Below are 15264 nucleotides of genomic sequence, written 5' to 3'. Positions count from 1 at the left end.
GTGGGCTCAAACGTTTCGGCCAGACCAAGATTTTATAGGAAATTTAATTCTAAACAAAAAGTTTCCTATAAACATGGGTCGTCTTAATCTTAAATCTTATTATAATGCTAAAAAAAACAATAAAAATAAAATCTTAAAAAATTAGCGCCCAAAAATTTCTAAAATCACGCATTATTATGTATATGATTCTATCTAGTTTTCAATGATCAAAAAATTAATCGCTCGAAATGATCGAACTTGCAACACATGAGAGATACCGTTAAGCTTGATCATCGCGTCCATTGAAATTTCTATACTGATCCAATCAAAATTCATCTTCGTATTTCTTTTTAGTAGTCGACCTTCGAATCGCCGTAAGTACCGTAAAAGAAACATTCGCCTCTATATCATTCTCACAAGAATATTTCTGTCCTCCGTGAATCTTCAAAATCGCATTAGAACTCCGGAAGTGAGATTCTGCGCAGGGAATATTACTAAGGATTTTAATTTGCGAATATTTTGTTGAAGCAGATATTAAGCCTGCATGCAGAATGATTTATCGGTTTGCATGATTCAGAGGCTTTGGCAAAATTCCACATTTTTTTAAGTAAAATGCATGCAGTAAAAACCGGCCAAAAAACTGTCTTTTTTTATTAAAAATATTAAAATAAATAGAAAATCTTTTTATTTATATTTTTCAATTGAGTACCTTTTAAAATTCAAGCTTTATCCAAAATTATTTTTGTAATAGATTAGGAATTTCGACGTGTAGCAAATAAATTGATTTTATATTAGAAAATGTTGAATGGTAAACGCGAAATAAATCTATATTGATAAAAATTTTCAATCCGGTTATTACTAAATTCTTTTATAAAATTAAAAATTAATATGAAATTTAGTAACATTTATATATAAAGTTTTTGTTTTGAAAATTTTACATATTAATTTGAATTAAAAAGACTATTATTAGTATAATTTCATTCTTTTAAACTAGTGATTAATATAATTAATTAATTAAAGCAAAAAAAAAACTTGTTGCGTAAGGTTATGTAAATATATTTTAGTGTTATATATTAGAATTATTTTTAGAATTTTGTCAGTTTATTCCATTGAATAAAGTTCGGGATAATAAAAACCGAAATTTACGTGATTTTTTTTACTCTTCATTGGACTTTTCCAACTAACACTGGCATGATTTCAAATATCGTTTCCAAATATCCTTTAAAAAAAAATTTTTTTTGTTACGATCGTTAAATATGATTAAATCGTTGATAACAGGAAATTACGATACCGGTTATATGACTCGTTGTTTCGCAAAAACTTGGGATAATCAAATTCTTGCAATTCTTTATAACACGACAATATGATTAATCACGATATAAAGAGAATTAGAAAAATAGATTCGATAGGATATATCGAACGTTGATATTTTCCCCTTAGTTTAATTGTAATTTTTTAATATTTTAATATTTTAATTAAATAATTAAATTTTTTAATATTTTAATAAGACACATCCCTTTACGTTCTTCTAACAAATATAAAATATCTAATGAAGAAATATGAATATAAATGCAGAATGACAAATTAATAATAATAGATATATTTCGACTCCATTAATCGAAGAATCGTGACTTTCTAAAAATCTCAAGCGTATAGTCAAAAAGATTATCTTGCAAAGGTTAACGAGGCGAAAATGCAGCACGCGAGATGACAGTTATGAAGACCGAGGAGAAACTCGGTGATGGAGGGAGAGAGAGAGAGAGGCAGAGAATAGCACGTGCGAAACATGCGAGATAATCACTACGGATATCGTGATGATATCTGTAACAATCAAGAGGAAGTTGAATAGACGATATGATAAAAATAAAATTCCTACGGATTATCGAAAGGATCTCTGATGAATGATTTCCTTGAGATTTAAAGATGTTTGTTTTCCCGGGCTATTTCAATTTATTTATTATTATTTTAATTTAATTATCCCAGGATTAACCAGAAAGCTCCAGGGAGTATCTAAAAAATGGGAAACTTTGCCAACCCTGATTTATCCTGAGAATATATCTCGAACGGAATTTTCGCGTGTGCAATTCTCGCATTTGCAACGCTCTATCTTATCCGTAATGCGCAAAACGAGAATGCAACCATCACGATTGCATGCAAAGAAGCCGACGCCACACGTATCGCTCCGCTCCTGGTGCGGTCATCAGCCCCGCTATACTCGGGCCCTTAAGGGCCCGAGTTAAAGACCGCGCGCTGTTGCATGGGATGGTTTTCTCTCTCCCCTCCCTCGTCCCTCTTTCCAGAAAGAGAAAGAAAGAGAAGCATCCCAAGTTGAGTTTTGCGCGCGTGATCGCGACGATGGGATCAAAATTCATGTCGCGAATGAATTTTCGGAGTTCGGAAATTTTTTATGGCGAAATGTACAATTAAGTATGCAGAAACAAACACGTTCAAATTTTTTTTTTTTTTTTTTCAAAGTAAAGACCAGGGGAGATACAAGGAGTCGGGGATGATGGAATCGTCAAAATTTCCAAAAACTGAAAGGAGACAACACTTTCAGCTCTTCCCACTTCCATCGGTCAATCATGTTCATCGATCCAAAAATGGAGCTGCAGGGTTAAATGGGTTAAGAACCGCGCGTGTACGTATGCGAGAAACGTGACAATCGACGATGGCGGAGGCGGAGAGAAGAGGAGCGTAGGCATTTCCTTATTTAGAAGTGGAGAAACGCCGTTGTTGGGCGCGCGTCTCTCTCTCTCTCTCTTCCATACGGGTGAGGAGTGGAGAGAAGAGGACACTTACGGAAAGAGAAGTCGATGCCGAAAAAAAACCCCCCCGAGACGGTAGGGACAGGATGAGCCGTTCTCAATGACTCCGCCTGGGTTGCCGCGCCTCTCTCTCTCCGAGAGATTCTCGATCGAGCGAGTCTCGTGTGAGTCTCCCTGGATTCGATCCTCGGCCAAGATATTCCGCTTCTTCCTCCTCTCCTTTCATATCTATATATCTTTGGATATCCATAAGAGACGCGCGAAACTTCTACTTTCCCTTCCGCTATTTTTCATCGCGTTGCGTTTTAAAAATAAAATAAAAAAAAATATCTTTACGTTTTAATTGTCATCCGATAACGAAGGATAAAAATACAGAAACGCGATAAGATTTTTTTTTATGACAGTTCGTAAATTTATAATAGCCGGCAATAAACAGCGAGCTTGTTTGCTCGCGCTTCTTAATACGCCCCCGCGTTTCAGAAATATCGCGGTTTCCGTTTCACGAGATCGCGGACATCAACTATGACTGGATTACGAAGACATGTTGGCACGGAAACGAGACCTATATTCGCGGATCCGATCCAAAACGATATCTCGGGTGGGGCGCAAATATTAGGTTGCCGACCGCAATTCCTTCGAATGAGAGCACGCTCGCAAGGGATCGTAATTACATCTCGGGTTGCGATTATATATTAGACATTAAATGTAAGGATCTTAAATATATACACACATTTATCTAACGAACGAATAATTCCGTCATTTTCAGATTTTGCGTCGACGACAAAATTTCTCTTTCTCATTAATAATTACGCGTAACAAAAATAATTAGGGATGTATGTGTCATATGTCAAAACATGGAAATTATTTAAATTGAAAGTTAGTATTGCTTCTTATCGCGTATTGTAGGACTTATTGACAAATTTGACAAGAAAAAAGTATTGTCAATGAAATAAAAATTTTCACATATATTAAGAAAACTCAAATAAATATTTGTGCAAAACTTGATTTAGATTCACTTACTCGTTTAAAAGTTATTTATTAAAAATTGTTATAGAAAAATATTATGTCTCTCTCTTTTTCTGCAAATTACTCGTTTTTTTATTTCTTGCAGTTGATTTCAGGGAGTATTTAAGATCAAAAGTTTTTATCATGAATTAGGAAAAATATTAATTAACTATTTTCTTTTGCAAAGACATTAAAAACCATATTATTTTGTGATACTTTAATTTTTTTTATAATGCAGATTTATTTATTTGATTTTCCAAACATAATAAACGTAAGAAATGTTTTTTTTTAATTCTGACAGTTTTTTTCTGCTACTACTTGTACAATCAAAACATTCTTAAGTAGGTTTAGCGGATCGCTTAATTGTAAGATAAAGAGAAAAAAAGAGAATATCGTCATCGATCGAGACGCGATTTCTCGTCAAGAGTCCCCAAGAAGGCGTTGCCAATCGCGTTGCGAAAGATTCTCGCGAGGACAGATTTTCCTCTTGTTTATGCTCATATTCCGCGTCTGTTTCTTGAGATGCAGTTCTCGCGTTGCAAATACGAGAGATTGTTCGACCATACGTTTTCCGTATAGTAGACAACAACTATGTTGTACGTATATTCGTTGGAAAGTTACCTCGCAAGCTGGGACACGTATTTTTCTAGTCATTCGGGTATTTCATTCCTTATGCCGTTAATAAAATTCTAAAGAGTAGGTTACTCGGATGTAGATATTAAATTGCAAATAAAAATCTTGTCCATCGTGTTTTACCATATCTCGAACGATAATACCGGATAAAATAGGATATGATATTGAGACAAAGATCTATCATCTTCCGCATTTTATGAAAGAAAAATCTATAAAGGAAAAATGGACCTCATACGTTGCTCACTTTTACCATATCCTAATGTTCATAAGTAATGGTCAGTTTCGACTTGAGCGACTGATCCGTCTATAACCGACTTACGCAGTTTCGTTATGCAACAATCGAGAACAAGTCGCGCCTACGACGATGAAAAATATGCGATTACTAAACGATATCAGGGTGCGCTATTATTAAATCAGAATAATCTCTCGCGATACACACACACACACACACACACACACAACTTGCAATTCTATCGACAAGATATTTTAAAGCTTCGCACACGCCTAATTGCGTATGTGCAACGAGAAAATAGAGAGAAATGTATAACGTTATATAGTTCGATATACAACTTGTCGCGAACAACCTTAGATAGGTTTGCGTTGGGTGTGGCATATAGTGCATACTAGTACGCGATCTATCGATCGCAGTTCTTTGGCGCGACGTGTCGCGCTTAACCTTTGCCTCAATCGTTCGTAAATAATAGCACGACGTAAATTTTCATTGCAGTCACGAATGCGCGCCGACCACGTCGACTCGTTTCGTGACGATACCATCGTTCGTTTGCGGTCGCTCTGAGGTTCTCTCGCCGGACATTCATTAACTGGATTGCCACCGTGCTCCTAGAAATAAATCTTGTACATGTGACAACTAACTGTTATGTCCAACCGAGAGAAAAAAAATCCCGAGTCTCCTTAAGTTGTTTTATTGAAGAAAAAAAGCGCGTTTTTTCATCATAAATCTTCTTGGATTGATTTCGAAACAATTTTGTCTCCCACAAGAGTATCGAATGTCTACGCTTTTCGAGTGAATGACGGTAAAAGATAAGAGACTAATGAACCATGCTCTCTCCCTCAAATCTTAAGCAGATTTTATTTTGAAATTTCTATAAATTTTACTCGATTTCAGAAAATTTAATTTCAATTAATGTATTTCTGAAACACTTTGTATATTCAATATATCGGGAATCCCCGATGCGATTCGATGCAGGCTCCTTGGATATCGATCCTCGAAGAACCGATGCGACTCTCAGCTAACGCGCGAGTTATGATCCTCTGATCGCTAGCGAGCTCTCGAGAGTAAGGCAGGACAAGACAAGGAGAGATGAGACGAGATGAGACGAGACGAGGCGGGTGAGACGAAGCGAAGCGAGTCAAATCGAGTACAGTCGAGTCGACTCTGAGACTCGAGTTGAGGCGAGGCAAGGCAAGGCGAGGCGAGTCGAAGCTCCCGACGAAGCGGCTTCACCGCTTCAAGAAAAGGAATGCGGCCGCCACGGCGCGATGAAGATACGGGAGGGGGTGGTAATGGAAGAGAGAAGGGGGGTCGAAGACCGAGTCCGGTTAGCGATGGCTTCGAACGCGATCGGTCGAATTGCGAGACACGCAAACAAGACTCCTTCATTGACACGTTAGAATCGATCAGCTGTTTTTGACAGCTTGACCTGCGAATTCCTTCAATCACTCGCGCGCGCGCAAATGTAATATTAATATTATCTTATTATGCAATAACAAATATCGAAATATTTTTTTTTTTAATTTTTCAAATGTTTTCTTTCGTAATTTTTTACAAAAAGTGAAGTAGAGGGTGGGACGTTTGATGAGACAAACGAGTCGATCACGATGAGTCAGAAAATACCACACGTCGGAATTATTATTGCAAATTCTTTAATGACGATTTCCGCGATTTGCCTTTTACAGTATGGCTGCTAACTAAGCAAAACTTTCTTGCCGTTACGGTAATGTCCGTCATTAATGTCGCACTGTCCCTGCTCACGCTTCGTTGCCTTTTCCCATAAGGAGTCACACGCTGCCCGTATATACACTATGACGGTAAGCAATTAGTGACTAGAAACGCTAGCGGTGTCGTGATTGCATAATATATATATATTTACAAGTGCATTTGCGAGAAGCAAACGTTCTCTCCATTTTTCAACGTCAACCGAGGGCTCCTCTATTAAGCTTATCGCGCGCGTTCCATTCACCATGTAAATTAGACCTTTTTATTTTATCTACTTAATAAGCTCGAACATAAGAAATGCGTTTGTCAACAGTTTAACGACAATCATTTCAGCGTTCATTTTCTTTTTATTTAGAAAATATACTCTTTCAAAGATATAAACTTAAGCAGAGTTCTCTTCTTATATTAAAAGAATTTTACTGAAAATTGGAAGAATCGCTCGCGAGCATTGTAGCTTTATTCTTTTTGCTCCGAAGAGTCGACGCTGATAAGATGTTCAGGGCACGTCCCTTTAATCCGCGCATCGCGTCGAAGCGTCTCATTCGCCGAAGGTTGCGGCGATTAGTCACGTCGATCACTAGAGACAAAATCATATGGTATCCAAGTTTTGGCCAGACAATTTCGAAAGGACGCGCGCACTTGGCGACGAGTTCTATTCGCGCCACTAGGTCACCGAGAAAACCTCGTTACACAGTCCCCGATGGAAATAGAGCGCGTACGTACCCGCACGTTTGAACGCGCCGGTCGCCCTCTCGAATGCATCACTATACGAAAGGATCATTACGAGAGGCGAGAGCTCCCGCGTCTTTCCACATCGTACAAATGTAAAAACCGACCGTAGATGCCCGGATGGGCGACAGTGTCTCTCAACTTTCCCGAGGGAGAGAACGTCGCGGCTTGATACACGATTGGAAAATTTCTTTTCATGATAAAAAGTATGCCGATTAAAATGGCAAATATTAAATTATTAAAACAACTGAGAAAGGTGTGAATATAATGCAATGTGCATATATTTTTAATTTTATGCAATAGATATGTTCCGTATTATTAGTGACAGGATTTAAAATACAGTATTTACAGGAAGAAATGTTGATTTTATTCTATAATAAGAGTGAGAATGACTACAGATTGTCAATAATTTTTTTCTAAGTTAATTTTGTCATTAAAAATATGTTGATTTTACACAAAATTTATTTCAAATTATTATGAAGTGTGCACTCATTTTGTGTTGAAATATCATATTAATAATAACAGTATTAATGTGTGTCAGCATTTAATATATTCATATTATATTAAATTAATAAAAAAATTTGTATGTACCGTTTGGGATGCAATACATATTAAATTTAAGTGAAATTTTCCAACTGTGTAAAAACAGAAATTGCAATAAACAAGGATGGATAAACGATCAATTAAGCGAGTCTGACGCATCGTTGATTAAACAAGTTTTACTATCGTAGAGTTTTGTCAAGGATTATTACCGTTAATCAATATTTATAGATTATAAATAATCGTCTTCAATTAACTTTATTCTTAACTAACACACAATAATCTCAAATTCCTTGTATATCGCGTTATCATCAAGTCTCTCGTTAACAAAAAGGGAGGGAGAGAGAAAGAATACAGGCAATAAAAATTTTTAAAAAACTTTAATGAAAGCAATTTATAAAAAATTGTCTTTTACGATCTCGAACATATTCGAATGATGTGAAGAAAAACGAAAACGAGGGCAATATTATTATTATTTTTTTTTAGAGTGGAAAAACGCAATTAATTAATTTTAATTAACTCTGTTCAGCCAATAATAATTAATATAGATTATTATTTAGCTTTTTTGACCTAAAATAAGATAAAGCAAATAGAAGAAGAACAAAAAATTACACCAATTATTTTTTTTCCTTATCGTAAAGAAATAAATATAATACTTTAATATTATATTTATGCACAATGTGGATTTGCATTATATTAGGTATACGCGAGATTAAGTCTCTCCCGTGCAATGCAGATAACATGTTGGCTTTCCAGCATAAAACAAAACGAGCGGACCCAGCTTTCTCTCGACTTTCCAAAGCCGAACACGTCCTTAGAGTCGATCTGCTTCCTCGCGATGTATAATTCATTCGTTAAATTACCGTTAATCAAAATTGCTTAAGAAGGAGAAGATCGTGGTGGACAAACATGCCAAATTCCCGCGAGAAAATTTTACAAGCAACATATTTATCCGATAGAGGATCGCTCTCCGCAAATCTCTCTAATTGAATAATCGGAAAATTAAATATTATCAATTGACAATTATATACATATTTCTAAGAAACATTTCTTTCTTCTCAAATATATACAAAACCTTGCGGATAACGATAATCTTGTCACATTATCATATAAAAAGGAATGACGATAGATTAAAAACATCAAAGCCGTAGCCGCGCGATGGAATGCTACTTTTATCCAATGATATAAGTGCCAGTCGATCGTAAGTGTGTGCTTTTTGTTAGAGGCAGAGATTCCACATGTGTAAAAAAAAAAGAAAAAAAGAAATTCTCAAACGTTAGCGAAGCGTGTTCTCTATGAATCGAGCGGGTTTATTCTTCGAGAACAGGTCGACGGAGATCTGGTGAACGGTGTATCGCGAGTTCGATGGGAGGGGGAGGGATAAGATTGAGGGGGAAGGGGAGGCATATATATCGAGAGTACCCACAAAGCGGTTTTACGAAGCTACGAGGTCAGCGTCTCTTTTTCCATGTATTCGGATTCACTGCTGATTTTTAACGACAACATCATCTCGCTAAAAAAGGTGTCTTTTATAAAAATAGAACGACCAAAACAATAACAATAACGATAACAAGACGATTTCGATTAATAGTGCCGCGACATGTGACCGATATATATACAAATAAATATTTACGCACACTATTTACGCGGCGCGCGTTCCTTTCACTCGCGCGTATCGCCTGTTGGCTTGCTTATCGATTCCAAAACACGCAGATGTGCGACGCGAATAAATACGCAGGAGGCCTGTACGCGTTTTCGTGTGCCGAGTTTCGAAGTTTTCGCGAAAATCTTCGTCGAATGTGCCTTGTATAAGAGAAAGAGATCCTAGGTAGGTAAAACAACACGTGTGAGGCTTATCACGTGGCGATAAGCTGTATCTTTCGCTCTATCTTTCCGTCTCTATTATCCCTCTTGGAAATAGATATATCAGATAGATCAAGGTTGATAAAATTCCACATTTTTTGGAAAAAAACTATCTTTTCCGGAAAAAAACTGATAAGAATTGGCCCTTTTTATTAAAAATAGTTATATATAGAAAATTTTTGTATTTATATTTGTCAATTAAGAAGGTTTTTTTAATTCAAGCTTTATTCAAAATTATTAAAATCATAATAGAATTGACTTATAGGAAATAAATTAGTTTTTTGTTAAAAGATGGTTGAATAAACGTGCGAACAAAATCTATATTGATAAAAATTGTAAATTCTATTAATATAAAAAATTTCACATACTAATATAATATAATTTAAATAAAAAAAAATAATTTAAATTAAATAATTAAATCAAAATTTATTTAAATAATTTAAATAAGAAAAACTTCATTATTATATTGATTTCATTTTTTAAAATTATAGTGATTAATATGGTTTATTAATTAAAGGAAAAAAAATTTTTGCTTTAAAAAATCATTCATTGAATTTTTCCGAGCAATCCTGATAGATTGCTAGGACGTATTGTTGACGGCTTGATCGATTATTGTAGACTAGCTGTAAGAATTTATAGCACCCTATTGACACCGAGATACGAAAATTGCATTTTAAGGTCTTAATTATTGCCATGACGAAACCGATTCATGACCGGCAGCGATAAAGCTATTTAGGGAAAGTTAATTCTCATGGTACTAATCGTACGGTCGGACCTTTTGTAACCGAAGCTACTTCCAATTTGTGACGTCCCGCATCATTGATATTGGTCGACCAGCATTACTCGTCAAAAGCCCTAAAATCGCCCGTCTACTATTCATTCGTGAATCGATTGAGGGATCGCTTTCGAGGACGGTTGACATCGTCAAGCGCACCGCGAATAATGCGATTATCTGCCTTGCAGGATTACAAGGTTTGCACGATTAAAATATCTCGTCTAAACAAAATTTGTCTTTTCGCGAAGCAAGCAAAAAAAAGGGAAATCAAAATAATATATTCTCCCGCCGATTATCTTCAACAGAAAAAATCCTTGATATTTATCGTACACGCGTGACATCGCAAATATGAATGTAATATCCATAGAGAAGTTCTCCTTGTTTTGTACTGTTATTAGACGCAACTGTCATAAATGTCAGATGCAAAACTACCTACCCATCTACCGCAATTTCCATACATGATGAGATACGTGGTAATACGTCAATATCATCTCGCTCAAAAAAAATAAAAATCAAGAATGGCGTTTCGCGGAATATTTATTTTTGCTGATCCGTAATTTTTACACACGCTTATATATTTATCGCGCACAAAAAATGATGAATCCGATTGATTCGCACGGCTTGTTGACGACGCGAGAGAGCCTTTAATTCCATATGCGGTTCCTATTTCGCGTTACATTTCTTTCCTCGTTTCTTTCTCGCGAGCAAGCACGCCGCTGCGAGCCGGCCACGTGACATACACGCGTTCGTGATAGCGAAAGGAGCGGATTAAGGCGATCGCGTAGACGTGGAAGGGTCGCGAAAACATACGCGACACTCGCGCAGGGTGTTCCACATCCTCGCGAAGAAGAGAGACGTCAAGAGGGGAACAAGATTCCTTCATTATTTTTCGAGCGACGCAATAAGCCCCGTGTCACTTTCGTAATACACATACACAGTTGCAAAATGTGTTTTCTTGTCAAAAAATGTGTCGGTTAAAATTTACGTGTTTAATATTTAATTCGTGTGTTAATTAAATATATAATTAATATATTAAATATATATAATTTTTTTTTATTTTACGCAATAAATATATACTAGTAGTGACAGGATTTCTATTAAAATTTACAATAATTTTTTTCTCTAAGTTAATTTTATCATTAAAGATATGTCAATGTCACACATAATTTATTTCAAATTATAAAGTTTGCGTTCAGATTGCGTTGAAATATTAACGTCATTTTCATCATATCCATATTATATTGGGTGACAATTGAAAAAACATCACGCGAAAAAATATAAATATGTGTGCTATATTTATATACGCATTCGGAAACGCGCATATAACCCTCGTTCTTAAAAATTAGATCTCAATTTTTCACGACACCCTATATAAGCCTTATTCATAGCGCAGCGCCGCAGGAATTCGCTGATAGCGAGAATAGGATCCGATCGACTCTATCGACGAATATTTCGAGACGATGACGAATAGGATGTGAAAATTTACACTGGCATAGCAATTAACTAAATCGTTAATCCATATGGGCAAACGAACGCGCGAAGGAAACAGCAAGTCCGCCGCGACAGATTGACGAGAGAAGCACGCGCGTTACGTCACGATGGCGATAAAAGAAAAAAAAATTCATTCTCTCGCGCGCATTCACGAGCGCAAAATGGCGCGTCAAAGTTTCGTCGTGTTTTATGATATATATCGATCGACATACGCATGCATCCACACACATACACACACATCCTCCTTGCGGCTTTATACTTATCCGTCCAGACACATTTCGGAGAAGTCTCACGATCTGGAGTAGCGATCTCGCTCGTCGAATAAAATGACTCTGGTTTCAGGAAAAGATCGAAGATTGACACGAAAAAAAATGAAAAGGAAAAAGGGAAAAGAAGCTGTCAGCTCACCCTCATCCAGCAGACGCTCCACGTGTATGAAGACATTTGGGAAGGCAGCTAGCTGCTTCCGGTCCTTCAACAACTGTGACAGGTAGTCCGCTATACTCTGCGTCGTCGTGTTAGTATTATCACACATCGCAAATTGTACTCGGTTGCTTTAATGGCGAATGTTGGCGCGTGTTGGGCGCGCGCGGGCACGCTTAATACCCAACGAAGATAGAGAGAGAGAGAGAGAGAGAGAGAAAGAAAGAAAAGAGAGAAAAAGAGAGAGAGAGTGAGCGCGAACGGGGCACACGACGGTGCGTGCGACGCGGTGTCGTACGGACGGAATCGTTCTCTTCGGGAGAACACAGGCGCGGACGGGCGGAGACGTACTGACGAAGGAGAGTTAAAAGAAAAGAGCCGGGAACGCGGCGAAGGGGACGGTGACACGGTGGAGTGGGAGAGAGGGGAAAGAGGGAGGGAGGGAGAGAGAGAAAGGAGAGGAGGAAAGAAACTCTAGCGCGTAGAGGAATCGAGAGAGCGTGCGAGGCGGGATTGGTACGTACGTGAGGCAGGGAGGGAAAGAGAGAGGAGAGGAGAGGGAACGCGCGAGGGCGAGCGCGACAACACTCCTCCGAGAGAGTCGTAAAGTCGTCTCCGGTCCGCCGTAAAGTTTCGTTTCTCCTTTTTTGTTCTCCAGCGACGCGCGAGATCCTCAGCTTCTGGTCGAGTCTCTCTGTCTTTTCCTCGCGTCGACTCCTTTTTCGCTTTTCCCGACGACGATCCTGAGACGCTCACCGTCACCGAGGTCCTTCCTTCTTTTTTATTCTCTCTAGTCTTTTAACCGCTTGACCGACTGTTCATCGACTCCGATTTATTATCTCGTCTTTGCTCCGATCCGGGAGAACGCGCGCGTCTCTCGTGCACACAATCGACTATGACGTTTTTAGGAAACGATCCCCACTGGTAAACGCGCGCGCAGTAGATCGCAAAAAGCGACGCGGAACGATGGAAGGGAGGAAGAGAGGGAGGGAGGGAAGGAGAGGGAGGTGAGAAGGAGCGTAGGAAGGGAAAAGAAGGGATGAGACCGGAGAGTCGAAGATAAATAGAACGATCGACGATGATGATAGAAGAGAGAGAGAGAGAGAGAGAGAGAGAGAGAGAAGGAGAAAACGGAGTCGACTGGGATATGAAACGGCAAAGTGAAAGAGAGAGAGAGGAATTAATCGTGCATAGATGAATCGCGTTCTTCTCTCTCTCTCTTTCTCGCGCTCCGCGTGAGATGAAGTTAAAATCGGAATGCGAAGATCACGCAAGGGCAAGCGGGAGGGGGAGGGGGATTCAAAAGTAAGTACGCGCGCTACGAAATTCTCGGATCTACTGATTGCACCTTGCACCGCCCGTTGTGTGCGCGCGCGCGCATCCGCGCCGACCCGAGCCGAGTCGGAGTTAGCCGAATCAAGCCGAGGATGGGATCCACGACGCATGCGTATTTCCTCTCCGCCCCCGCGCATCTCGCTGTTGCCGTGTCTACCGCCCACTACCATATACGGCCTCTGCATACGCGCTAGCGAGCGAGAAAAAGAGAGAGAGAGAGAGAGACAGATTGACAGATATACACGCCATAACATCGTGTTGCAGAGTTGGATAGTTTAGGCCCACGTCTATACATTCCTTCATTCTAGATGTATGTGTGTACATATTGAGGGGGCGCGGGCTCTATCTCCTTTTTCTTCTTTGGATAGGAATCCTTCGCGGATAATCTTACAGGATATCCACGTTCTAATATATGTTTAATATCATATATATATATATATATATATATATATATATATATATATATATCTTTCTCTTTCTCTCTTCGGAAACTTGCCGCGAGACATTCGGGAGGAAAGATTTACTCCCGAATCTTTCCGGCGAGACGTGTATTATTGCCACGGGTCTCCAATTACAATTTTTAATCTTGGCTCAGGATCTCGTATATTGCGACGAACACGCGCTGCACGATGTTGGAAACGATTGCACGTTCGCATCAGCTTTTGTCAAAATCAGATGCGAGCCTTGCGCAATTTTTCCGAGTATGAATAACGATAGATTAGCAAAACGGGAGAACCGGTAAACGCGCCTTCCTCGTGTGTGCTAATTGTAATCATGTCTGTCCCAAAGCAAGCCCGCAGAAAGCCGCTCCTAGAAAACGTCGCGTCGCGCGTATTCATGGAAGTAGTAAAAGAGAAGGAGAAAAAAAAAATTAACCATATAGGAGAGATATCCCGGAGTGCGCAATCAGCCTCTTCCAATGAGATCGGTGCATTTTATATTATTAACTTTGTCACAATCTCGAAGCGACGTGTCTTAGAATGCATAATTAATATTCTCTATCCGCGTTTTCGATACGCGCCGACCGCCGCTATGCTCAAGGTGTGAAGGTAAATGTCTGATGCAGACGCGTGTCGCCGATTCTTACATCAACAAAACATATGAATCGACGAATATTTTAAAGCTCATAATTAATCAAGATTTATCTCTTTTCTTCCTCTTCTGGGAGAATCGGTAAATAAATTTGTGATAAAACTCGCGTTTTATCACAAATTTATTTCATAAGTTCACGAAACATATTTTTTATATAGAATTCATATGAAGCACCAATTATATACGAAATGTTACTGTAACTTTTTTCCAGCTAGAACGCCGATAAAAATATCATTACAAGATAATCGCCGTTGACAATTAATGTTGTCAACGGTGTGCTAGTTTGTCCTTACAAGTCGCTATAAAGAGAGCGCACACGATTGCGAGGCGTTTAAATGCCCGGAAAAGAGAAACAAGATAGCATGCCTCAGTCGCAAAAATACGGATTGAGTCTATCAGAATTGACGCTCATAACATTTTACTTTGAGAATAAGAATTGAATAGTAAACAGGTGCAAGAAGGTGACAAATCTCATTTTATTAATATAGAAAATAATAGAAAATAAGAATTGTATATAGTAAAAAGGAAAGTGACAAGTCAATCTTGATTAATCCAAAAGCTAAATAAAGCAATAAAAAGTCAATTTTGTATAAACATGTTTTCCAATTGATATCTGAAATTCGAAGACACTCGCTGAATCTATGCTAGAACAACAAATAGCTAATGTGTCGAAAGAA

The 15264-nt window shown here is 38.2% G+C and overlaps 1 protein-coding gene across 3 annotated transcripts in view; it reads right to left on the bottom strand.

Annotated features, from left to right (window-relative positions):
- Positions 1-13493, bottom strand: part of LOC126855850 (protein held out wings) — a 35509-nt gene extending 22016 nt beyond the window's left edge. For 2 of the 3 annotated variants that reach the window (XM_050603866.1, XM_050603867.1), the window contains exon 1: positions 12146-13491. In XM_050603866.1, the coding sequence (XP_050459823.1) occupies positions 12146-12272 (127 nt within the window). In that variant the 5' untranslated portion in view covers positions 12273-13491. Of the gene's footprint in view, positions 1-12145 lie in introns of all 3 variants that reach the window. The other variant, XM_050603865.1, reaches the window with a different exon arrangement.
- Between the last annotated feature and the right edge of the window lie 1771 nt (positions 13494-15264).

Source organism: Cataglyphis hispanica, chromosome 17, assembly GCF_021464435.1.
Source record: "Cataglyphis hispanica isolate Lineage 1 chromosome 17, ULB_Chis1_1.0, whole genome shotgun sequence".
Classification (NCBI taxonomy): Eukaryota; Metazoa; Arthropoda; class Insecta; order Hymenoptera; family Formicidae; genus Cataglyphis; species Cataglyphis hispanica.
Note: the sequence above shows the minus strand (reverse complement) of the source record. Positions and strands in the feature narration are given on the sequence as shown.